At 42.0% G+C, this 26,839-nt stretch overlaps 1 protein-coding gene across 11 annotated transcripts in view; it reads left to right on the forward strand.

Moving 5' to 3' along the window:
- FAM193A (family with sequence similarity 193 member A) overlaps window positions 1-26,839 on the forward strand; it is a 251,275-nt gene that overhangs the window by 179,992 nt on the left and 44,444 nt on the right. For all 11 annotated transcript variants that reach the window (XM_077136245.1, XM_077136249.1, XM_077136246.1 and 8 more), the window contains exons 7-13: window positions 1,175-1,322; window positions 9,513-9,590; window positions 11,977-12,089; window positions 12,227-12,469; window positions 14,811-14,964; window positions 15,059-15,238; window positions 23,346-23,597. In XM_077136245.1, coding sequence (XP_076992360.1) covers window positions 1,175-1,322; window positions 9,513-9,590; window positions 11,977-12,089; window positions 12,227-12,469; window positions 14,811-14,964; window positions 15,059-15,238; window positions 23,346-23,597 — 1,168 coding nt within the window. The remainder of the gene's footprint in view (window positions 1-1,174; window positions 1,323-9,512; window positions 9,591-11,976; window positions 12,090-12,226; window positions 12,470-14,810; window positions 14,965-15,058; window positions 15,239-23,345; window positions 23,598-26,839) is intronic.

Here is a 26,839-nt window from a genome sequence, read left to right on the forward strand (position 1 = left end):
TATAATGTGGAGGTGTGAAGTTCTTGCTGGCTGTGGGACTCCACTATGTGGAGGGGAGCATGTGGTGGAGGGTACTGCAGGTGCCCCGCAGTACCCCAGCTTCCCTGGCTGGGTGGCATCATTGTAGGAGCTGGGCTTTGCGTGAAGACTGGAATGGGGAATGTAAGGGGTGAGTTTGGTGGCAGTAATATGAGCTGAAATGAGGCAGGAAAGGGCTCTCTGTGCCCACTGGGATTATGATCAGGTTCCCAGTCAGACGAGAGACACGAGAGTGTCGTGGTAATTGGCGTCTCCAGTTTTGCTCCCTGGAAAACAGAATAGTCACACAAGAATGGCCTTGGCATTTAAAATCATCTCTGTCATCCTATGAGGCCAATATTTTTCATTCATTTTTTGAACTTTTCTTAACAACTTCTCTGACATTTTATTTCTGCTTCTTCCCTCTTTGAGGTAAATGTCACATATGGGTATATGTGGCTTCAGACACCCTGGCACGCATTTGCAGGTTTCCTTGTTTGCATAGTGCACGTGGTGTGATTCATTCAAGGGTGCAGTTGCAGATAGGTGAAGGAGAAGAGGGAGCCATGTCCACCCATTGACAGTGCTGTAATCTGAAGTAGATTTATTAAGGTTAATTCTTACTGTAAAGTTATTATATTGTCATTGCAAATAAAATTCAGAAAACATAAGTCTTGAAGAAAATAGAGTCAAGTACAGTAAGTGCAGTGCCATTTCTTGTAGACGTCTTTCCTTTATCCACTGGGGATCTCCCATCCCCCGCACATTTTTAAGCATGATTCCATAGTCATATCTTAATGTGGACGTATTTCTGCTTTAAAACAAATTTTTGCATGTATGTGTGCTTGTATGTGCCTGTGTGATTATGAGATTTGAAACAGCTCCGTGGCATCCCTGGTAACGTGGCCTGTGGTGCCCTTCACCGACCCTGTGGCAGGTGCCAGCTCTGGGGCTGACCACACCGACTCTGAGCCTTGCACAGTGTCATCACATTCCTGGGTGATGAATCAGTGTTAACTTTAATTTTGAACTATTCTTGTCAAGAAGTCTTCATTCAAATTATTTTGGTTCAAATATTGATATGTTTAGGTATTAAGATAAAAACTTTACATGTCCCTTGTCGTCTCCCTTGGTGAGCAAACCCTGTCTCCCCTAGGCGAGGCACCGCCACGCAGGATGCTTGTCGAGAAGATGCATACAGCACCTTGTTACAGAGGTTCCATCGCTCGGAGGAAGAGCTGCGCCGAGTGGCTGAGGAGTGGCTGGAGTGCCAGAAGAGGATCGATGACTATGTGGATGAGCAGGTGAGGGTGCACACTGCAGGTGACAGGGTCTGTGCTGCACAGGTGGCGGAGCACCGTGCTCTGGGGCTCGGGTGAGTGCCAGGAATCTGTACTGTTCAAGGAGCTCCGAGTGCTGACCTTTTTCTTTAGGGCTGGGATGGGGGTAAGGTGAGGATTGCTGGCAGTGGTAGGCAGGGTGCCTCCCAGGCTCAGCTCCTGCCGGGCAGGAGCCTCTGGGTTCTTGGGAATAGCTGAGTCTTGTGACTCAGTCCCTTTTCTGACCATTCTGCTGTCGAGGGCGTGTGGGTGCAGTAGAGCTCTACTCTCACTGTCCTTCCCCTCCCGTGGGAGGGGTAGGCCTCAGGTCTGGCTCCAGGCATGAAAGGAGCCAGAGGAAGGAAGCAGGCCCAGCGGCCACGGAATCTGCAGTGGCGCTTGCCAGAGGAGGCAATGTGGGGCAGGGTTTGCGGAGTCAGGATGGCGGTGCTCCCCCACTCCCACCCCTGCCTGGCCCACCTTCCTTTCCAAGCCTGCCAGTGGTTGAGGAATGGGGTAAAAGCGGCCCTACTTTAAAGGGAACTGTGTGAAGACTGCTGAGGAGGAAACAGAGGTGCGCACTGTGGTGCTCTGGAGGCAGAACTGGGCTGTGGTCTGAAATGTGCTGGTCCCGTGCTGGCCCCGGTTGCGACACTGCTGGGACTGCACCCGTGACCCCTGTCCACCGCCTTCCACCTGCGGGGGCTGAGGGATGCAGGGCACAGGGCCCACTGGGGCTCAAACATCACATGGCCTTAGATCACAGATTACTCTTTCTCTTCTCATTTCATTGATTTTTCTAAAAATGATCTCACAAAACTGTATATGGTAATTCTCTCACCACAACTTCGTCAGTATAACCTTGGGGAGATTTTCTTTATCTGTGGCCTCAGTCCTGCCTGTAAAACATGAGAATCAGATTTGATGACATTTTAGGTTTATTTGAGTCTATTTTATAATTCTAAATGCATTTTTCTTTTTCCTTTTTTTTTTTTTTTTAATGGGCAGGCACTGGGAATCAAACCCGGGTCTCTGGTATAGTAGGCAAGAATTCTGCCACTGTGTCACCATTGCACCAGCCTGCATTTTTCTTTTTTTAAAAAATATTTTTATTGAGAAGTCCTCCTACGCATAGAGTCCATCCAAAATATTCACCAGTGGCTCACAATATCATCACATAGTTGTGTATTCATCATCATGATCATTTTTCGAAAATTTGTATCATTCCAGAAAAAGAAATAAAAGGACATAAGAAAAAACTCATACATCCCATACCCCTTACCCCTCTCTCTCATTAACCACTTGTATTGCATTTACCCCAATTTTTTTAACCTAGTATTTCCATCTACCCAATTTATTCTACCCCTTATTCTCCCTATTATTTATTTATTCATTTTTACTTATTTTTTTTTACTCATCTGTCCATTCCCTGAATAATGGAAGCATCGGCCACCAGGTTGTCACAATTACACAGTCACATTGTAAAAGTTACAGAGTTATACAATCTTCAAGACTCAAGACTATTGGGACACAGTTCATAGTTTCAGGTACTTCCCTCCAGCCAGTCCAATCACCATAAACTAAACGGAGATATCTGTAGAATGCATAAGAATGACCTCTCGACTCTGTTTGAAATCTCTCAGCCACTGAAACTTTATTTTGTCTCATTTCTCTCTTCCCCTTTTGGTCAGGAAGGCTTTCTCAGTCCCTTGATGCCGCGTCCCTGCTCTGCCCTGGAATCCTGTCCCACGTTGCCAGAGAGATTTACACCCCCAGGAGTCATGGCCCATGTAGGGGGTGAGGGCAGTGAGTTCATCTGCCAAGTTGGCTTAGAGAGAGAGGCCACATCTGAGCAACAGATAAGATTCTCTTGGAGTGACTCTCTTTGGCATCTTAATGTGCTTTTCTTGCATGTCATTTTTAACAAGCAGAACTGTAGCGTGTAGTTCCTTGTGTTCTGAATGCCCTGTGGTAAGTTGGTTTGTGCGTTACCTGTAGAGAATGTCACATGGTAGTTATTCAGAGTACAGAGACAGAGGGAGAAGCAGTGAGACCTCTGATTCACCGAGGGACCCAGTCATAAGTACTCTTAAAGACCTTACAGAAAGTTCAGACCAGACTCTGACTCCTTGATCTGGGAAACTTGCCCTGGGAAGCCTAGGTGAACAATGAAATTGCCCTGAGGATGCCCTCTTGCTTTGAAAGTGCCAGGGGCATGTGAAGCCTCCTCACAGGGAGAGAGGGGTGAGGAATGGCAGGGGTCTGGTCTTCCTGTCCTGGAGGGCTTGTGAGTACTGCGCTCCAGAGCCCAGGGAGCTAGGGAGTGGGCCCTGGGGAAGGGCCACTGCCAAGGGCCAAAGGGAGGGGCCCTGAGCTTGTGCCATCGCTGAAAGGGAGGTGATGGCCCTGCTGTGCCTTCTGGCTTTCCAGCTTTAGTTCATAGGGACACTGTGCCATGTTGGCTCATGGAAGACCCACAGTGCACTGGAGTAAGTTTGCACAGGCCTGGCCTGGCCACACTTAGAAGATACTGTGTGGTGGTGTCACCCTTGGTTCGCCGTTCCGCAGTTATAGAAGGAGGAGGCAGGTTGTCCAGGGTCCAGCAGACCATGAGCAAGTGTCTCCATAACCCCTGGTCAGAGAAAAGAGTAAGCAGCTTCAGTGACCATTGGAAATGATATTCCCAGTGGCAATGAGAGGATTTCTCATGGCCCAGAGAGCCATCTCAGCACCTTGCCTGAGGGCCTGCCACCAGGAATCCTGTCATTTGTCCTTGCAGCAGGAATTTACCCAGAGAGGGAGAAGCTGGAGGCATGGTGAAACTATCGGAGGACAGTCTTGGATCCTGGAAATTCATGACTGGTAGGAGTAAGATGGACTGAAGCTAACAGTGTGTAAGGCCCTGACTAGTGTCAGCTGTGACTAGGTGAATGTGGGGTGCAGTTTCCAAACAAGCTCGCCAAGCCCAAGGCTGAGTCAGCAAAGACAATCCCAGGGTGCAATGGTGGTGGGCACACTTTGCATCTCAGCAGCTCTGAACCAGGCATGTGTGGGCACTCTAAGATCTTTAGAGACAGTTAGATCTTGTTTCATGCAGCCTTAGGAATTGGGATTCCAGCCTGGAGGTGGTAGAGATGTGACCACCAGCCCTGGCCCTGGAAAGAAGTCTCGCCGAATCCTGCCCTAGGGAGCAGAGTCCAGACACTGGGCAGAAGCAGTGGAAGATATCAAAGCCCTGTACTCTTATTAGAAAGAATTCCTAGAAGGGCTGGTCAGAGCTAGAACGGGCTGTTGTGGACATTGAGCTCCCCATTACAGGACATGTGTAGAAAACAGGTTGGGAAATTTCAGGTGCAGTTGGACTAGGCAGCCCAAGAGCGCTCTGCATCATAGAGATTTCTTGCAGGGCCAGCACAGGGGAAGCTGGGTGGGTGGGAACTAGCTGAGCTTATGTTTGTGGAGCCCAGAGCTGTGAGGGCACATTGCCCATTTGCAGGGCCCATTTCCGGGGGGAGCAAGTTCAAACAGCCCTTTAGTTTATGAGGAAGGACTGCTTGTGGGAGGAGCTCAGAGGGGCAGACTCACCTGGCAGCATAGCCGAGGGTAGTGCCCACATTCCTTTTTTTTTGGAATTTGTCTCTCCCATCTTACGGGGATTGATGCTGTTAATCAAAGTTGGGATACCTAAATTATCCCTGATTTTCTTCTCAGCATGTTCTCTTGATGTTAGCCTCTAGTGTTGTGAAAAACTTGTAGTCTTCTGTTAGATGATTGCAGAAAAGAGGTATAACTTAAAAATTACAGTTTAGTTTAAGAGACAAGAAAGTGAATGGGCATTTACCCTCACTGTGTTTGAGCACCTATGCTGATGAATTTGTGGATGTGCTCTCTTTTCTGCTCACAGTGGTTCTAGGAGATTCTTCTTATCCCCTCCTGCAGTCCAGGTGGGGGAGGTCCCCCAGGCTGCAGCCAGGCATCCTGCTCTCTGGGGCCCTCCCTGCGTCCTCCTGGGGACCCCATGAGGCTCGCCTCCTGCTGGCGCAGATGGGATGGACGTAGATGCAATTCCAGTTCCAGGTCTTTTCTCGTCCCTTCAGTTGAGCCGAGATGGCGCATGTCAGCGTCCCAGCGCGTCCCAGCGCAGCGTGGAGGGAAAGGGGAGATGCCTTTGCCGAGGCTGTGGACTGCTTTGGGAGCGGTGGTTTCTTTGATGTGTGTATCTGTTGCTGAAGTCGAGGGTGAGTTTAGGGAGATCACATGCAGTACTGTCGCTGCTGTTCCATGAGGTGGGGATGGGGTGAAAGTAATAGTCTAGATGCTTTCTCTCTGCGGAATTGTTTTAGAAGTGCAGGTTCTTTTGTTTCTTCTTTTTTTTTTTTTGCATGGATAGGCACGGGGAATCGAACCCGGGTCTCTGGCATGGCAGGCAAGAACTCTGCCTGCTGAGCCACCATGGCCCGCTCTCTTTTGTTTCTTTACAAAGAAAATATTGTCTCTTCACTAAAACAACCAAAAGATGAGTTCTTATTTCCAGTCCCCTGTCAAGAGACCCTACCTGACAGTTCAGGTTTAGGGAAGCTAGCATCCAGAGAACAGCAGGCATTTTGGAACCATCTTCATTCACCTTGGAGTACAGCTCAGTCACTTCTAAATCAAGGAACATTTTAGAAATTTCAGTAATTCAAAGGTTTCAAAATGCTGAACACCTGTAAAACAATTGGCTCTCTAGTCACAAATAAGTATGGACTCAGGGAGACAGTCTACAGCTTTGAAATCAGTTACTTGTTTGTTTTTAAAAATTTATCCCTAATTTGTTGTTTGATTTATACTTAAGTCTCTGGGTACCCAAATTCTTTCCCAAAAGTTAATTTGCCTAGAGGGTATAAGGAGGGTATTGAAGAGGTTTTTATTGATGATGATGCTGATACTTATCAAATGGTGCTTTTGAGCGAAGATATTTTTACTTTTCCTAATTTTAGCTCACTTAAAATAATTTTTAAAACTTGTAGCAGTAATAGCGACTTATAAAAAATATTTTTTCCTAAAAACTGCAGATGTAGATAATGAAAAGCAGGAATTGACACCAATATTAAATCTTCCCATCCAAGATTGTGTTATGTCTCTGCTTTTATTAGGCCATTTTTATATGTTGTATTACAGTTTTGTAGTTTGAACATTTCTTACTATGTTTACACCTCAGTATTTTATAGTTTAAGGACTCATGAGTTGCGTCTTTAATGGGGGGATAAATTTACTAAATATTTCTGCTGGAATATAGGAAAGCTGAGTTATGTTGTCGCCATCCATCTTGCCACACTGCCTCGTGGGTTCTCTAACAGCTTTTTTTGCTGAACTTTTTATTGGGGCAGTTGTAGGTTTACATAAAATCATACAGAAGTCTAATAGCTTTTGAGGTAATAGTCTTGAATTTTCTAGGACACCAGGTTGTCGTGCATAGATAGTGGTAATTTTGTCTCGTCCTTTCCTGCATTCAACCTTCTTTTCCTTTTTTGGCTTCAGAGCAAGAAATAACAGCATAGATGGCAATGTCCTTTCCCAGCTTCAAGGGAATGTTCTGCAAATCTCACCATTAAGGTTGATGCGTACCAGACAGGTTTTTGATCTCTCTAGCAGGTTGAAGGAGTTTCCTTTTATTTCTAGCTTATTACACAGGAACAATAGGTAGATGCTTTAGTTCCTTGGCTACTGAATCAACTCCCAGGCAATGGGTTGGCTTAAACAATTGAAATTTATTGGCTCGTGGTTTTGGGACTAGGAGAAGTCCAAAATCAAGGCAGTTTTCTAGGATCAGGCAGCTGGCGATCCTTGGTCCTTGGCTTTTTCTGTCACCTGTCTCCCTGGGTTCCATTCACTTCCTGCTTCCGCTGCTCCCTGTCTGTATTTCACTCTGCTAAAGGACCCCGGTCATCCTGAGTAAAGACTGGTTCTGGTGGCCACCCTTGAGCAAAAAATAACATCTTCAAAAGGTCCAGGTACAAGGGTTGCACACCCACAGGATGGATTAATGTTATAGATATGTTTTCTGGGTACGTAATTCAAACTACCACATAATCTGTGCCTACAGATTTGAAAATTTAGATGACATGGACCAACTCCTTGAACGAAATATTCTACCAAAACTCACACAAGTTATTAAGCCCTAAAACGCTATGGAGGAACCTCAGGTGCACACTGCTAAGTGGAAGAGGCCAGTCTGTAAAGGCTCCGTACTATACACGGGATTCCAGCCATATAACGTTCTGGAAAAGGCAAAAAGTACAGAGACAGTTCAGAGATCTGAGGTTACTACGGGTCCAGAAGGGGAGAAGGGTTGAATTGGAGCACGAGTTTTGGGGGTTATGAAATCTTCCTTTATGATTCATTAATTATTAATACATGGCATTATTAATATTATTAATACATAGCTAGACCTGTTCAGCATAAAGATTTAATAATATGTCAGTATTGGCTCATAAATTATAACAAATGTCCCACACTCCTGCCAGATATTCCTAATAGGAGAAAAGGGTGGGGGGAGAGTGGGTACATGGGAACTTTATATACTTTCTAAGTAATTTTTCTGTAAATGTAAAAATGCTATTAAAGTTTATTTAAAAACAAAAAGATGTTGTGTAGGTCTAACAGAATAGCCCATGACCCACTTGTTTGCAGCTCTTCTTTAGATATTAAAAAGTGCCCACTTTTAATATTTTTTCTTTTGGTTCTACAAAATCTCTGTATGTATCTGTGCCATTTCCCATCCCTCCTTTTTTTATGGTGCCTTTTTCACTCTTATTTCAGCCTTTGAAGAAGTTTGGAGAACCAACTTTTGGTTTAATTGATCGTATTTACTTTTTTCCCCAAAAGTTTCAGCTTTTACATTTAATTCCTTCCTACCTCATTAGTAGAATGGAAGGCTTAGTTCGTAGTCTTTGTTTTGGTTTGCTTTCTTATTTCATAAATGTATAAATATTTTCTTTTTGTCTTGGATACATCTTATAAAATTTGATATGTGAGGCTTTCATTGTCAGTTATTTCTAAACAAGCTAATTTCGCCTTTGATTTCTTCTTTTAATACTTTATTTTCAATTTTTTTATTATTATCATTAATTTTTTTGGCATAGGCAGGCTCCAGGAATCGAACCTGGGTCTCTAGCATGGCAGGCGAGAATTCTGCCACAGAGCTACCGTTGCACCACCCTATTTTCAAAATTTTTTAATGCGTGAATTTTATGAGTTTATAAAGTCCCTCTTTGTTCTGTTAATGCTTTTCGCATTGTATTTTTTTTTAGCAGATATTAATATTCCAATGTTTATTTTTTTTTCCCTTTTAGCCCTTACTTGGTCTATTGTTGTCCTGGCTCTCTTTTCAGCCTTATCACAGACCTGTTTGTTAGGTGTATGCCTGGTCAGTAGCATATGGTTGGATTTATTTTTTTTTTAAATCTGGCCTGAGGTTCTTTACCTTTAATAGAGGAATTTAACCCAGTCATAGTTTTTCTGATTGCTGTTACTTAAAAATTACTTCTGCTTAACACACTTTCACTTGTTTGGTGCTGAAACATTTTCTTCCCTATAAGATTGAACATATCTCCCCTCCTTTTTTGCCTTCTAATAATTTGAAAGATACACATCCCATTTCTATTCTTGTAATAGTTACTCTTAAGTTTTTAATAATATTAGAGAATACAGTTCTGTAAACATCAGTATTTAATCATTTCATAGCCTCCTCTCTCAAATTATACAGTGCCTGAGTACATCGGTTTTTTCCGTGTCCCCCCCCCAGTTTGTCTCCCTTTGTGTAGACTGTGAGCTATCCTTGCCACAATCAGGTCTTTCACCATTTTTATCTCTTACCACACGTGGGGCACAACATAGCCTCTCAGTAAATCAGTGTTGACTGTCCCTGTCAAGGTGTATTGACAGCTTCAGTTGTGATCTCAGTTCTCCTCTTAATGTGGCCTTTCTGTGTTTTTCATGTAAGAAAAGGACTTGGGGTGACTTTGAGAAACTTGAGTAAGCTGCTGAGACTAGTACCACAGTGTGTGTGTGGCGGCAGGTCTTCATTCTGGCTGCCTTTGCTGTTCCCTGTGTACATTAGTTTAAAGACCTCCCTCCTGAAATGTCCTGGGAAGCTCTTGCTGGCACTAATTTTTTTTTCATCCCCTTATTTAGATGACCATGAAAACCAAACAGCGCATATTGACAGACGACTGGGAGCTTTTTAAACAGAGGCGATTCATCGAAGAACAGGTGAGGTTGCCAACAGGAAGGGGAGTTAAAGGATTGGGAGCTAGAACTGGTTTGTGCAAAGTGAGTTGATACTTTGAACATTAAGTGCTCTTCTAGGACAGACCAGCCTCTGAAGATGACATTGGCATGTTTTATTCATAAGACATAAGACCTCAAGGAGTATAGGTTTTATTATTAGCCTAGCTCCTTTTTTCCTTACACTCCATGCTTATTGGTTGCCTGCCACAGCCCACAGCAGCCTCAGTGCGTTACAGATGACACAGCAGTGAGCCCCACGGCCATCCTGCGTGGCAGTTGGTGCCAGCTACAATTTACACACGAGGAAAGGGCATCCAGTGAAATTAGGATCTTGCCCAGAGCCACAGAGTTGAGATTCAGACCCAGGTCTCTTCAGACAAAGCTCGCAGCGGTGTGTGCAGCGCCGTGGCCGTGGCTGCAGCCACCTGACCAGAGTCCACCTCCTTCCCTTCCTGCTCACCCACAGTACCTCCGTTGAGCAGGTGGTTCCTCCACTGCTCTGCAAGAACTGCTTTAGCAGGGTTTTCCAGGCTCTGTGAGCCATCTCAGAGCACTCGGCTGCCCTGGGACCCGTTGACTCTCCCTGTTTCTCTGGCTTCTTCCTCTTCCTGCTTTGCAGGCTCAGCTCCCTTGGCCTTTCCTGAGAAACTGGTGGTGGCCTTTGGTCCCCTGGGCCTGCATCAGTATCTCCCCTCCTCTGTGCTGCTAACTGGAGAATCCCACATCCGGGGTGGATTTTGGCTCATTCACCTGATCCCCACCCCCCATCTGACTGCATGTGTCCTGCCTGTCCCATCACACTACTTCCAGCTGCCACTCGTCCCTTTGTCACAGCTAAAATCCAGATGGCCTTTTCCTTTGAAATCCAAGTGGTCACCGTGTCAGCAACTGAGGGGGACCATTTCCTAAGCAGTTCCATATCCACCTCTTCTCCCCCATGCACAGGTCTCTGTTCCTACACCTGGGTCCCCCTTTCCAGGTGCTCTTACACTGCTGCTGGAGGACATCTAGTCCAAACATCTGGTCACGCAGCAATCATCTTGCCAAACGACCTTGAATGAAACCCAGGTGCTCTCTGCTCAGGCTTGCTTTCTTCTCTGTCTTCAATTCCTGCTGCCTTCACTTCCCACCCTGTGCACCACACAGGCTGCTCTCTGAGTCTGCCATGGTGTCCTTTCCTACATGCCTCCTGCTGAGCTCACTATAGCCCCCAATCCAGGTCAATGCAGACTGCCCAGGCCTCCATCCCTTGCTTCATCAGTGCCCACTTACCCCATGCCACCCTCTTGGGCTGTGGTTGACTTACCTACAGAACAGCTCTCTTGCCACAGCTGTGCTTGAGCTCAGCCCAGGGCCAGCACCTGGTATGGATATTCTGGAATTCCTTGAGGGAGTACCTCACTCAGTACTGTTTTCCTGGCCATCATAACCTCCTAGCTATTGACTGAATTACCAAACCCACTCCTTGGTCCCCAGCCTGGGCCTCAGACCCCTGAGAAGCCATCTTGGTTTTCACAGCACTGCACAGCCCTCTGCTGGGGCAGTTTCATATCATTCTTTTGTGGGACCTCTGGCTGCTTACCCATCTCCTCTCCCAGGCAGTAAGCAACTTGAGGTAAGGATTTGTCTCAGTTCTCGGTGACCCCAGTACCCAGTGGACACTGAGCCCATCGCAGATGCAAGGTGGATGTTGGACACCCACTGCAGCCCTCGGTCCAGGTTTCTGGAGTAAGGCCATATCACAGCCACAACCAAGTACCACAAACTGGGGCTTAAAGCCACAGAAATGTTCTTCTCTTGCCATGTGGAAATTCAGAAGACTGAAATCAAGGTGTGGGCAGGGCTGCATTCCATCTAGAGGCTTCAGCGGGCCTCCTTCCTGCCTCTTCCAGCCTCGGGTCACCCAGGCATTCCTTGTGCTCCTTGACTTGTGGCCACATCACTCCCATCTCAGCCTCTGAATTCCTGGACCTCCTCCTCTGCAGTGTTCTCTAAGGACCCTTGGTGCTGAAATTAGGATCCACCTGGCTAATCAGGATGGTTTCATCTTTAGATCCTTATTATAATTTACCTGCAAAGACCCTATTTTCAAATAAAATCCCGGGTACACTTTTTGGAGGGACACAATTCAATCTAGTCCCCTTGGCAAGGAAGCCTTTGGGGTGTTCCCGGTCCTGGGACCTTTCTGTGGCTCAGCCCCAGGGCCACTGCTCACTCCCAGTCTGCTACCTCTGTTTTCTTGGTCCTCCATCACTTTAGGCAGCGGGGCCATTGGTTTCTAGGTGACCTTGGTGTATGTTATCATGGGAACCATGGAATGGAGAGAAATGCCTTATGAAATTATACCAGGGTTTATCATTCCTTCCAGCTAACCAATCAGAAAGCCGTAACTGGAGGGAACAACGTCGTGGACACTATGAGGCATGTCTTGTCATCACGGCTGAGCATGCCTGACTGTCCCAACTGTAACTACAGGAGAAGGTGAGCCGTGATGGTCTATGCACTCGGAGGGTGCATGCGGCCTCTATTTAGCTCGAGAGACCCCAGAGATGATCTCCAGGAGCTCGGGTCTGCTTTTGTCCTTTGGCTCCCAGTAACTGTCCTTTGCTCTCAACCAGGTGTGCTTGCGATGACTGCAGCCTCTCACACATCCTCACCTGTGGCATCATGGACCCCCCAGTCTCCGATGACATTCACACCCACCAGCTGCCGCTCCAGATGGCCTCCACTGCCGACTACCTGTCAGCTATGCGCCCTCCCAGCGTGTCCTCCGCCAGCTCGGGTTCTGGCTCCAGCTCCCCGGTCCCAGGGCAGCAGCATCCCAGACTCGTCCTCACAGAGAGTGGCTCAGCACCCACTTTGTAAGTTGTGGTTTTGTTGACACAGGTGCAGACACTCCTGTCATCCAACGGTGAGAAATGCAGGCAGCAGTGTCTGAGAAGTAGGAATATCCTATACTTCATCTACAGGCTTTACATGAAAAAAGACTCATAATTTTTTTCAAGTTACTTTTGAAACATGAAATTAGTAAACCAAAATTTTTCTTTTATTGCCTGAAAAAGAAATATGGTAAACTACTAAATGCCAGTAAAGATAAAAAGGCACTATTATACAGGGCAGCATCTGCTAGTGGCAGCTTCACATTTCTAAGAGTATTGAGCTCACCCTTTTCATTCCTGCTTCATTATCCACTCAGCAGGCACACTTGTTGCAGGTTTCACTAAGAATTCAGATGGTCACACTAGGGAGCAGTTTGAAAGTTTTCATTCTTTCCACATCAGTAGAAGCCCATTTTGCATGAGCTTGGGGGTTCCAGATTTCTACTTGTGACCCAATAGAGGTTTCACATCCTAACTTCCGGAAGGTTTCAGAGAAGTAAATGTAGATTTACCTTGAGGCTGTGCTTAGAGTAAGTGCTTTCCGTGAGCCCTGGGGAGGTGACCAGGTGCCACCTCGGTTCCAGCAGGGTGGGGGTGGGGATTATTGCCCTGGCCTCAGGCCTCTAAGCTTTTCTGATTTCTCATACCTTATCTGAATTTCCCAGGGTGTCTCTAAGGATTTTCTTAGAGTCTTTTGGTGTTAAATTCCGATTCCTTTTCAAACTCAAAATCATTCTAAAGGAACTGGTCTGAATTTCATGAAAAAATCTCCAACTTCTTTATAACCATAATAATCTCTGTACTGTCTGTGGGAGCATAGGAAAGAGTGTTGAGAGTTTCACAGATAGTTGTTCCTCAGCTTCTTGTTAGAACATGTAGAAATTAAACATGTCTAGTCTGAAAAAATTTATGCCAGGAAATTCCTTGCCTGCTCTTCTAATATGCTGCTGCTGCAAGCCTGGTGGCTCCTGTGCCGGGCTTGGTGGGAGAAGCCCTGGGTGGGCCTTGACACTTCTGAGTGGTGTGGTGTGAAAATTCAGTGACTCTCTTCCCTGGGGCCATTTCTAAATTACATCGGATGGTAATGTAATGTCCTGCAGTGCCCTCTGGATTGGATAGGTTCTAGGGTTGATGAGGCCAGCCTGCCTTACGAGGTTGCCGCCAACCTCAAGCTCACCGGTTTGTTACTTACACTTCTGACCTTCAGTCTTCTTTGTAAATCTTGGCTGTGAATGTGACTGAGGAGCATAACACTGCACCTTGGGGGGCCCTTGGAAACCTGAGCGCCGTCCCCTGCTGGGGGCTGTCTCTACTTTCTTTTGGGGGGGGGGGGGGCTCCAGACTGTGTTTTTTTTGTTGTTGGTACCAGACTCTGTTTTGAGTCTTCCTAGGAAAGATCCCTGAGTGTGCACTCCAGGACGCCTTCTCTTAAAGACACTAGACCTCCAGTTTTGGGGGTGTTTACCTCCCAGCGGTCATTGTACACAGAGGCCAGTGCCCAGCTCTGCAGCTCATGTGGCTGTGGGGTCCATTATAGTCCCGTCTTGAGTCCCGTGCTCTCAACCATGGATTCTATGCCAGCTGTGTCATGTGCCAAAAAATTAATACATTTTAAGCAGTCTTCCATAGGCTTAATCTCTTTAAAAATGTTTTAGGAAATATTCTGTTTTCCCATTGCTTAGATGGATAAAAGTCTGAAGCTAATTCTAATTAAACTCATGACTGACTTGGCCTTACAGGAAAAGAATTTTTAGTATTTTTTCACATAAGTCCCCTTAAAGTTTTGTTCAACTGGCTATTTCTGAAATAAATTTGATGATTATAAAAACAAATTCTAAACACAGTTGCTTTCTGACCCCCTTTATTTATTTATCTTTTTCATGGGCAGGAACTGAGAATTGAACCCCGGTCTCTGGCATGGCAGATGAGAACTCTGTCACTGAGCCACCTTGGCCTGCCCAGACCCCCTTTATTTTTATTAAAAATGAATTGTGTCTTCTTGGGGTGGCAGAAGAGAAAGTTTTATACTAAGGTATTTCAAGTGTAATGTCAGTCTGATTGCATTTTTGTTAATTACTGAATATTTCTACTTTTGGAGCTTTATTTTCCTTATTTCTTCCAAATAGCACAATGTTCTGGTTCTGGACTTTCGCTCATGCACTCAGGCTCTTGAGAGCAGGGGAGGCAGCACTAGTGTGCCTTGGCCTGCCACTGCCTTTGCATCGCAGTGGGGGTGCATGGACAGATGTCTGCCTCGTGAGTGGTGTTCTCAGGGTCCTGCTGACCAAGTGGCCTCCTGGTGACTGTCTTTGCTTGGTCTCAGTTGTAGTGACGACGAAGACGTCGCACCATTGTCAGCTAAATTTGCTGACATATATCCGTTGAGTAACTACGATGATTCCGAGGTTGTGGCCAACATGAATGGAATCCACAGCGAGTTAAATGGTGGCGGGGAAAACCTGGCCCTGAAAGATGAGGTATGGGCTTGGCTTTTTCATAGCTGCAATAGATGGCATAAAGTGGTTGTCTCACCTTGTGAAAAGTGTAAATTACAAAAGATTGTTTTTGAAGTCCCCTCAGGTAAGCAGCACTAGTAGTAGTTCTTCAGAAGCTGATGATGAAGACGCAGATGGCGAGAGTAGCGGGGAGCCACCAGGAGTCCCAAAGGAAGACGTAGCTTTAGCAAGTAGGAGTCCCAGGAAAGAGGAGAGTAAAGTGGGCGGTCCACCTCCATCTTATCCAGCCCAGCAGGTATGCTTCACTTTTTTCGAATTCACTTGTTTTACTAAGAGTTTCTTTCTCTCTATTTTCTTTACATATGAGCATTACTGTTAAGAAATTATTGCATTCCTGATAATTTCTGAGGAAAACACAGATCATAACCCCAACGGTGATCTTGGCCTCGTGCTTGGCTCTCCGTAGTCATTGATCTGGGCTTTGCCACACCACCGTGTAGCTCATATATCTCGTGTCATTGGGTTTGTGTGTCTGTATGGATGCAAGGGGAGGTTTTGTTCTTGTTTATAACATAATACAATGGAATGTTAAAATTTCAGAGGAGGCTTCCTTTCAGTTGCATAAATATTTTTTTGTTGTTACCTAAGGTGAGAATACCCTATCAGACTATAATTCTCTTCCTTAGCCACTCAAAATTTTATAACAGATGCTCAGTTAAGTAGGGTGTTTTTTTGTTTGTTTGTTTTTAAAGAATATTTGTATTGATAAAACAAAATACAAACACAATCTTAACATACAAGCATTCCATACATGGTGTACAATCAGTGACTCACAGTATCATCATATAGTTGTGTATTCATCACCATGATCATTTTTTAGAACATTTGCATCACATAAATAGTTTTTAATTGAAAGGATGAATACATAAAGGTTAAGATGCTTGCTTCATTACTTAATTTTGATAGATAATATAAATAAATGGTTCAAAAAATAAAAATGATTTTAGAAGGTTTATACTAAGAAGTATATTCTTTCTGCATCTACCCTGTTCAGTACCTACCCACCCCAATCTCCAGTCCCAGTAGGTAACTGTTGTTTGTTTCTTATAGGTTCTTTTGGTGTTTGTTTATATAAATACAAATGTTTGTTCTCCTTTTTTGTGAAATCCTGTTATACTCTATGTCATCCCCCCTTTTCACTCAGCTGTATATCCTGACAGCACTACTCCATCTTTACAAAGAGCATTTCCTCATTCTCTTTTCCCAGGCCCAATGTGGGGACATAGGATAGAGTTTTTGTTGTTTGTTTACTTTGTTTATTGAAATTTTTGAAGGAAACCACACTTCTAAGTCTCCAACTCTCTGTTTTGTTTAATTTGTATTTTTAGGGATTGCTTTTTAAATTTTATAACTATGTAATTATTAAATAATAATTTCCATGATTTCAAAGTCAAATCTGCAATACCAGGTATGTTCGGAGAATTCTGGTTTGTAGTTCTCTCCCTTTGTATCAGTCAGGGTTCTCCAGACAGACAGAACCAATAGAATATGTATATTAAGAGATGTTGTAGAAAGCATTGGCCCACATGATTGGGGTGGTGGGGTGGTGGGGAGGTGGGGGGCAGTAGTGGCAAGTCCAGATTCCGCAGGGCAGGCCACAACTGAAGTCCAGATTCCTTAGGCTGTTGTCTCAGAAAGGAATAAAGGGTGTAGTTTTGATGTGGAGTATTTTCTCTGTTGTTTTTTGTTTGTTTTTAACCAGTCTCCTCCTGATGGGCACTTAGGTTGTTCAGCAGGTCCCCTTACACACCTGCCATCTTGTACATTAACACACACGTCCTTAGGATTGAGCTGCAGCCGCAGGTTTGCTGGTCCAGAGGGGAAGAGCTTCTTTAAGGGGGCGGGGGAGGCAGTGATGCCACATGGTGCCTCCCCTTCCCCCCCAGGGAGGGGGTCATTGTTTTGGTTTTTTGCCTGTCTGATGGGTAAGAAATGATAACTCCCGGTGGTCTCAATTTTCATTTCACATTTTATGACCAAAGCTAAGTATCTTTCATATGTTTAAGGGCTGTTATTTCCTTTTCTGTTGACTGTCAGTTCCTGTCTTTTGCCCGTTTTGTCTAGTGGACTGTCTTTATTCTCCTTCTGTGAGCTCTTTATATATTAAAAAGATTGGCTTGGCAAAGGACAGTATTTGTTTACTGAGTGGGTATGTGATTATCCCTTCTAAATATTGACCATAATCTCCTTTGAAGTTGTGTATCTCTAAGAATGTAACCATATGTATCAAAGTTTGTATTTAATTTTAGGATTTGGCATTAGACTTCTCAGTTAAACAAAGCTGGGTTTAGTGATTGGCACCACAAACTGAAGTCAGGATTGCTTGTTCTGTTCCCAGTTATTAATTGGTGCTTATGGTGGACGGTTTATGTACCTCTTTCTGCCTTCAAAATGGTCATGAATAACACCCTCAGAAATTGTATAAGGTGGATGACATAACTCTGGAAACTGCCTTGAAAGTTTCTAATAAGAGGTACTCTTTCAGTACAAAGGAGTGGAAATGTTTATTTCTTTTGGGTTTTTAGCATGTGTTTTGCTGCCTCTTAAAAGTAGAAGTCATTGGTGGATGTTTGGGTTGTTTCCAGCATTTGGTTATTATGAAGAATGCTGCTCTGAACATTTGCGTGTACATTTTTGCATGGGTATGTGTTTTCTTTTCTCTTGGGTACATACCTAGGAGAGAAATTGCTGGTTGTGTGGTAAGTACATGTTTAGCTTTTTAAGAAACTGCTAAACTGTTTTCCTAAATGGCTGTGCCATTTTTACATCCCCGCCAGCAATCTTTAACAGTTCCAGTTTCTCCCCATACTCTTCAACTCTATTGTTCGTCTTTGGGATTATAGCATTTTAGTGAGTGTAGAGTAGCACAACATTGTGGGGTTTTTTTTTTTTTTTTTTCACATTTTTCTAATTACTGAGGTTAAGCATCTTTTCATATACTTACTATTCATATGTACTCTGTTTTAGTTTGCTAAAGCTGCCTGGAAGTGATATACCAGAAATAGAGCAGCTTTTCTAAAGGGGATTTATTAAGTTACAAATTTACAGTTCTAAGGCCATAAAATGTCCCAACTTAAGGCATCCAGAGAAAGATACTTTGACTCGAGAAAGGCCAGTGTCTGCCCTATGAGAAGGCACATGGCTGGCGTCTGCTGATCCTCCTGTTCCTGGTTCCATTGCTTCCAGCTACTGATTGCAGTGGCGTTCTCTCTAAGTGTCTGTGAGCCTTCACGCAGCTACTCCACCGTAACACCTGAGCTTCATCTCTTCACCTCCTGGGGCTGGAGATTGTTCCTCTCCCAGCTTCTGCATTCAAACGGCTCTCTCAGCATCTGGTGCCTCCTGGGGCTTTTGCATTTCCAAACCTCTGTGTCTGCATCTGCATCTGAACTTTCTCCAAAATGTTTCACCTTTAAAGGATGCCAGTGAACTAATCAAGACCTACCTTGAATGGGCGGAGTCACATCTCATCTAATCAAAAGGCCACACCCACGATTGAGTGCATCACTTGACATGGAAACAATCTAATCAAAGTTTCAACCTTAAATAATAGGTCTGCCCCCTCAAAATTGGATCAGGAAGACGAACATGGCTTTTCTGGGGTGAATAAAAGTTTAAAACCAGCACATACTCTATACCATTTGGTAAAATATCCATTCAAACTTTTTGTCCATTTTTAAATTGCTTTATATGAGTTCCTTATATTATCAACTTGTGATTTACAAGTATTTTCTCCTAGCCTGTACTATGTCTATTAATCTTCTTACAGTACCTTTTGAAAAAAAGTTTTTAAAATTGCAATGCATCCCAAGTTATCAGTATTTTCTTTCATGAGATATGCTTTTGCTGTCATATCTAAGAAGCCTTTGCCTGATCCAAAACTCTATTCTAGAAGTTTTGTAATTTCATTTAAAGTTTATATATATATATATAAACTTATATTTAAGTCTGTGGTTTATTTTGTCTTAATTTTTGTTCTTGATGTGAGATTAGGGTCTAAATTTATCATTTTATACGGGAATGTCCAGTTTTCATAACATTGTTACTGAAAAGATCATTCTTTCTCCTATAGAATTTCCTGGGCTCTTTGTGGAAAATCAATTAACTGTATATAGAAAAGTTTGTGTCTAGACTCTCCATTCTCTTCATTTGGTCTCTGTCTTTTCTATCTGTACCACACTGTTGTGATTATTCCTAAACTTTGAAATCAGGTAGGGTATGTCCTCAGCTTAGCGGTCCTTTTTCGACATAATTGAAGCTGTTCAAGGTCCTTTGCAATGTAGATGCAACTTGTCAATTTCTACAAAAAAGTCTGCTTGCATTTTGTTGTAAATCACATTGGGTTCTGGAACATTGGATGTGATTCACCAGTGAAATCCTCCAGGTCTGTGGTCTTTTATTTGTGGGAAGATAGAAATGAATTTGGAGAGTATGAAATATTATCAATACTAAATCTTCCAGTCTATGAATATGATGTACCTTTTCCTTTATTTAATTTATCTTTCATTTCTCTTAGCAATTTTTTTAACATTTCAGTCTATGGATTTTAAATATATAAAGTTCATTCTGTAGAAGTACATTTTTATTTATTCTATAATATAAGGTATTTTTAAATGTCCATTTCCAGTTGATTGTTGATATTATGTAGAGATACGGTTGATTTTTTCATATTGATCTTATATTTTGCAACTTTGGTATGCACAGTATTTTTTGGTAGATTTCTTTGGATTTTCTACATACGTGAACATATTGTCTGCAAATAGTTTTACTTCTTCCTTTCTAATCTGGATACCTTTAATTTCTTATTCTTGTCTTACTGAGCTGGCTAGAAGAATAACCAGTCCGATATTAAATAGAAATAGTAAAGCAGGCATCATTGCCTTGTTCTCAATGATAAGAGGAAAGCATTCAGTCTTTGACTATTGAATATAATGTTACCTGTGGAATTTTTATAGATGCCATTTATCAGCTTGAGGACATTTTCTTCCATTCCTAGTATGTTGAGAATTTTACTGTGAGTGTGCACTGGGTTTTTCAAATGCCTTTTTCTGTATCTATTGAGATAAATCTCTGGTTTTCATCCTTTAGTCTATTACTATGATCTATCACATCACTTGATTTTTGGGTATTAAACCAAAAATGTGCTCCTGGGTCACATTTTTGTGACCATCTAGGTCACAAAATCTAGGTCATGGTATATAGTCCTTTTACTATGATGCTGGATTGGTTTGCCAGTATTTTGTTAGGGATTTTTTTTTCATCTGTGATCATAAAAGATACTGGTGTATAGTTTTCTGCTCTTGTGATGTCTTTGCCTAGCTTCAGTGTCACAATAACACTGGTCTGGTGGGAAGAGGAGTGGGAAGTGTTTCTCCTCTCCTGTATTTTCTGAAGGAGTGACCACAGGATTGGTATGATTTCTTTCTTAAACATTTGATAGAATTCATCAGTGAAATCATCTGAACCTGGTTTTGTTTTTGTGGGAAGATTTTTAATTACTGATTCAGTATTTTTTACTTGTTGTAGGTCTATTCGTATTTTCTATTGTTTTTGTCAGTTTTCATAATTTGTGTTTCTAGAAATTTGTCCATATCATCTAAGTTGTCTAATTTGTTGGCAGAAGTTTATAATATTCTCTTTTAATTTTGTAGGGTCTGTAGTAGTATGCATTCCTAATTTAGATAATTTGTCTTCTGTCTTTTTAATCTTCCTCAGTTAGTCAAGAGGAAAGTTTACTGGATTTGTGACTCTTACCAAAGAACCATTCTTAGGTTTCATTAATTTTCTGTTTTTATTTCATTGATTTCCACTCTAATCTTTATTGTCTTTCTCTTTTTATTGTTTCTTGGATTTCGTTTGCTCTTCTTTTTCTAGTTCTTAAAACAAAAGCTTATGCTTTGTGTTTTAAAGCCTTCTTATATACCAATTCTTGGTTTATGGCCTGTCACATGATTGATCCTAGAGCATATGTGTACTTGAAAATAGTTTATATTCTGCTGTTTTGGAGTAGAATATTCTCTAAATGAAAGTTTGCTCAAGTGGTTGGTCGTGTTGTTCAAGTCCATAAATCCTTACTGGTTTTCTTCCTAGTTGCTGTGTCCATTACTGAGAGAAGTAACGCAGGAGCTGTCATGGGTGGATTGTCTGTTTCTCTTTTAAAAATCTGTCAGCTTTGGATTCATACACTTTGGGGCTGTGTTCTTTATTGTTAATTAATATATCTTTCTGATACATTGACCCTTTGTTTGTTATGAAATGTCCGTCTTTTTCTCCAGTAATAGTTCTTATCTGAAAGTCCATTTTATCTGATATTAATTAGAACCACATCAGATGTTTCATGATTATTTATCCATGTTATATGTTGTTCATCTTTTTACTTTCAATCTATTTTTACATTGTATCTTAAATTTATCCTTCAATCTAAAATAATTGGGTGTTTTTGTGTGTGTGTGTGTGTGTATGACAGTCCCATCAGTCTATCTCTGCCTTTTGTTTGGAATGAGTACTCCCTTCACATTTAATGTGGTTATTGATTGGTGATGTTTACATCTGCTGTTTTGCTATTTTTTTCTGTATCTCATGTTTTTTGTTCCTTTCCTCCTTCTTTTATTTCCTTCTTCTGTTGATTCTTTAGTTATTCTGAGTTATTTTCTTAGTGGCTGCTCTAGGGATTACAATATATATTTTAACATACCACAGTCTACTTTCAGGTTAATATTGACTTAAATTCAGTTTGATATTGAAACTTTTCCCCAAGGCAGCTCCATTTCTTTTTTTCCTCTGCACAAGTATTGTCATGTATATTACATTATTACTTTGGTATATGTTATAAATTCCATTTTGTGGTATTAAAGTTATTGCTTTATAGAATTCTCTGTTGCTTAGAGAAGGTAAGAGAAAAGAAACAAGTAAATAGGTTTAAACAATCTTCTATATTTACTAGTAGTTTCTGGAGTTCTGTATTTCTTCCTTTTGACGTGAGTATGGGTCATTTCGTTATATTCTGAAGGACATCTGTGGTATTCTTTACAGGATCACTTGCTAGCAATGATTTAATTCTTCGTTTCAGAAGGGTATTTTGTTAGAGATAGAATTCTTGGTTGACAGTTTTTTCTCTTGGCAGTTTTTTTCTTTCAGCATTTTGAATGTGACATTCTACTGCCTTCAGGCCCCCATTATGTCTGACAAGACGTCATCTGTTTCTCTGTTCATGATGCATTGTTTTCCTCTTGCTGCTTTCAGGATTTTCCGTCTTTGTCTTTCAGCAGTTTGAGTATGATATATTAAGATGTGCATGCCTCTTTGTTTTCACCCATCTTAGAATTTGTTGCTTCAGGGATCTGTAGATTAATGTTTTTCATGATTTCCTTCCTTTGTCATCCTCCTTTATGCTCCTTTCCTTTTGGGATTTTATTGCAAATATGTTGATACACTTGATTTTCTCCCACAGGTCTCTGAGCCTCTTTTCATTTTTCTTTTTTTATCTCTCTTTTCTCAAATTGGGTAATTTCTATTGCTCCGTCTTCACATTCCTAGATCTGTTTTTTCTGCCATCCCAAATCTACTATTGGGGTGCTCCCTGGAGGTCTTCATTGTGCTTTTGTCTCTAGAATTAAGATTTTATTATTTTTTTATAGTTTCTCTTTTTTTATTGAAAGTTCCTGTTTTAAATAGTTGTCGTAATAGTTATTTAAACATAGTTTTCTTTTAATCCTTTGAACATATTTATAAGTCTTTGAAATCTTTGCATGCTAAATCCAATATCTGGGCCCACTCAGAATCAATTTCCATTGACTGCTTATTTTGCCTATTCTTCCTGCAAGTAGGTCACACTTTCCTGTTTCTTTGAATGTCTTGTAACTTTTTGTTGAAAACTGGACATTTTCTATAATGTGGCAACCATATATTCATCCCCCTCCATGGGTTTTTTGTTGTTTTTGTTTTGTTACTGGATTTAAATTGCAGTGTCTGTATTCCCCACTTCTATGACTCAGCTCACATTTTTTCATTCTTTTCAGTTTTTAGCTTAGCTTCCTAGAAGTTACCCCTGTGTTATTTGGACAGAGCTCTGCTCACATCCATAAGATACAGACGTGCACCCACTTGGGGTATGAGATGCTCATCTCTTCTTTGCAGATATCTTTGGTTGCCGCCTCTTGGAGCCCCTCATTTTTCCTCACAAGGGCATGGGGCGAGTCAATTCAGGGCAGTGGGTGAGCCCCGGGATCTTGATGTTGGTTGTTTGTAACTGCTCTGCATAGATGTGACTGACTTTTGTGCAATTTCTATCATTCTTTGTGGTGGTAAATAAGCAGATACCTTTCTTTTTTCTTTCCCTTTAGACTGAACAACCTCAGAACACTTGTGAATGTCATGTTTGTAAACAAGAAGCATCTGGATTGACAACATCAGCAATGACAGCTGGAGCGCTCCCTCCCGGCCATCAGTTCATGAACCCAGAGAAGCCTACACATCCTGCACTTCATCTTTACCCCCACATTCATGGACACGTACCTTTGCATACTATCCCACACCTGCCTCGCCCTCTTATTCACCCCACCTTGTACACAGCACCCCCGTTTACACACAGTAAGGTAAGTTGAGTCAAAAAGGGCTGAAAGCTCCACCACCATGAGGATCTCACAAGGGTACATATTTGAAACGACAAATCCAGAAATTGGCAACTTGGTTAGGACAGCCATCTACCCCTACCAGAAAGTCTGCAGATGTTTTACTTTGCGGTAATCCCTTAAGCTCTTGAAATTTTGATCCTTTACAGTTGAAAACCCAGTCATTACAAACAGTCATGAACGTCATAGTTTGCTGATTATGAACTAGCCAGAACATTAGTTTATCTGGTGAGCAGGTAACTGGCGATCCTCAGGGTTATTTCTGCCATGTGAACACCGTTCCTGTCGTTTCTTTGTCATAGTCCTCAGAGCCTGGTTCTCTTTCCTAATGGGCTCAGGATGAGGTGACTGTAACACCATCTGAGTTCTCCAGAGTCTGAAATGATTAACCTTTCAAAGCTTTAAAACTGGGGACTGTTAGAAATATACAACCTTAAAGGAGAAAAGCTCCAGATTCTCTTACATCTTGTCCCCAGAGTAAGGAGTCTAACTTTGACTTTAGTTTAAAAGGCATAAACAGCAAGCAAGGCGGTGGGAAACGGTGATGCCGTGGGGTTATAGAGAGTTGGCTAGATGGAGTGGGAAAGGGCTTGCCTGTTTTAGAGGTGCAGGAGAGTCTGGAAAAGATTGCTTGTTTATTTAGGCCATTCTTCCCAGGGAGTCCCAATGTGAACACTTTAGACTAAAGCACTTTAGACTTTGCAGTGACATTTTTAGATCCTTGAACCTTAGAGAGCATTGTCCTCTGTTCATTTTCAGCTTACCTTATTGACTCTTACCATGAATTCTGATTATTTTTTATTTTTATTTTTACCAGTTACTTTGGTTCAAGGTTGGCTCTAATCCATCAGAACTAGAGCTTTCCCCAAGCTCTACTACTTTATTACTTAAAAATAGCCTGCTTTCTTCTGGGTGAATATATTTCCCAAAAACTTTCAAGAAAACTAGTGAAGTTGTGTGTTCCTAAAGGCTATAGGGACTGTAGTTAACAACTTGAAAATGGATTCTCTCCTCTGATTTTTGGCCTTTTCTCTGTAAATTATAACTAGTGTGGATAAGGATAAAGGAAAAGAAAAAAATTTTCTTTAGAAGCACCATTTATATATGATATCCCTTCATTTGATACCTGTTAAATTTGAATCCAGTAGAGAGATGTGAAAGAGTCACAGGTAGAAAAGAAATAGAGCAGTCAAGCCAAATTCGGAATCTTAGGAGTTTATAATCAAGCCTTTTTGCAGCCACTTTGCTATTAATGTCAAGATTATTTACCAATTTATTTAAGGTGCATTAGCTGGATGACATTTTTATTTGTAAAAATGAGATGCCATTGCCAAATACTTCGTGTCTGGTATGAAAATACGTGTTTCTCTAAACAAGCTTGCATTATCAGTTACCAGATCTTACCAAAATTAGTTTGTGTTATTTGAGTTAGTTGCATATTTTTACAACCCCTTAGGAGCTACTAAGCCTTTTCCAGAGAACATGCATGCTCAATTAGAATGCCCCAAACGTGTCTTCATTGATAACCTGAGTTGGTTTCCTAGAAATGCCGGGAAGACTGAGGTCCCTTCAGAGCTGACACGTGGTAGGTGTGCAGGCCCTTCTGACCTGCCTGTCCCTGGTTCTGCATCCACTTCCGCACAGTCGGGCGCTTTAAGGAATTTCTGTTCTGATTTCCTTGAGACTTTATTTTATTGTGGTCGTAATTCTTCTTTTAATTACTACTTTGGTCATTGTGGGTATATATTTAATGCTTAAAATGCTTAGAGTGACTATGGTGAAGTTATTTTATTGAAATTAAAAAGTGTTGAAGACTATTTCTAGTTTCAGATTTCTGAATACCATTGATATGTTGAGATATAAGTTATTTAAAGTTAAGTATAGCTGCAGAATGGAGTAATGAAGTACTAGAGAATTTGATTTCTAAGTGTCTAGGAATTTTCCAGGTATCTTTCTATCTAATTCCACTGTAGTCCAAGGACCCACTTTGTATGATTTCTCTTTTGAATTTGTGGGTGTGCTTTAGGGCCGAGAACGTGGCCTGTCCTGATGTGGCCTGTGCTTATGGCTGGATGGAGGTCTTTAGAGATGATGGCTCCGCCCAGGCAACCGATGGTGCTGCCCACGACAGCCATGTCCTTAGGGTTTCCCACGCCTGACCCCCCTTGCTGGCAGGAGATTCCACAGCTTTAATAGCGGATTCGTCTCTTTTTTCGTTTAGTTAGTGCCTCATATATCTTGGTGCTCTGTTGTTAGGTGCATACATATTTAGGATTTTTCTGCTTTCCTGGAGAACTGGCCCTTTGTTTTTTGTTTGTTTGTTTGTTTTACTTCATCCCTGTCATTTTCCTTCTTATAGATTCTGCTTTGTTTGAAATTAACATACCTACTTCAGATTTCTTTCAGATAGTGTCAATATGCTATATTTGTCCCCATCTCTTTCTTTTACTAACCAGAGTCTTTATATTTAAAATGGTTTTGTTGTAGTCAACATAGGATTGTGTCTTGGTTTTCAATGTACTTACACAACATCCATTTTTTTAACTGATAGATTTAGAGCATTCACATTTAAAGTGATTATGGGCATATTTGGATTAGTAGTAGCCATATTTGTACTTCTTTTCTCATTTCTGCCATAGGCGTCTTTCCTGCCTTCTCTGGTTTTACTTGAGAATTTCATTTGATTCCACTTTATTTCTTCTCTTAGTGTAGCAGTTACAGTTACGTAAAAAAAAATGTCTAGCAATGGTCCTAGAGTTTGCAATATGCATTTTTACCTAATCCGCCTTGAGATACCAGTGCCCTACATCGCAGGTGTGGAGGCACCTCACAGCACGTCTCCCTCCTGAGGGTGCCACCCTCCCTGCTTCCTCCTCTCCTTAGGCTACACTCACCCTATACTTTGGCATAGTTGTAACTTTAAAGACTTTTTTTTTTTTTTACATCAATACAGAATAAGAAAAATAAAAGATTTTATTTGACCTTCATTTTATTCATTCCCAGTGTTACTCCTTTCTTTATATGGGTCCAAGTTTCTGGCCTGTATTATTTTCCCCCAGCCAACCCCTTCTGGTCACTTTCAAGATTTTCTCTTTGTCTTTGGTTTTCTGCACTTTGAATATGATATGCCTGGTGTACATTTTGTTGGTGTTTATCTTGCTTAGTGTTCTCTGAGTTTCCTATACCTGTAGTTTTAGTGTCAGTCA

Source organism: Tamandua tetradactyla, chromosome 19 (genome assembly GCF_023851605.1).
Source record: "Tamandua tetradactyla isolate mTamTet1 chromosome 19, mTamTet1.pri, whole genome shotgun sequence".
Lineage (NCBI taxonomy): Eukaryota > Metazoa > Chordata > Mammalia > Pilosa > Myrmecophagidae > Tamandua > Tamandua tetradactyla.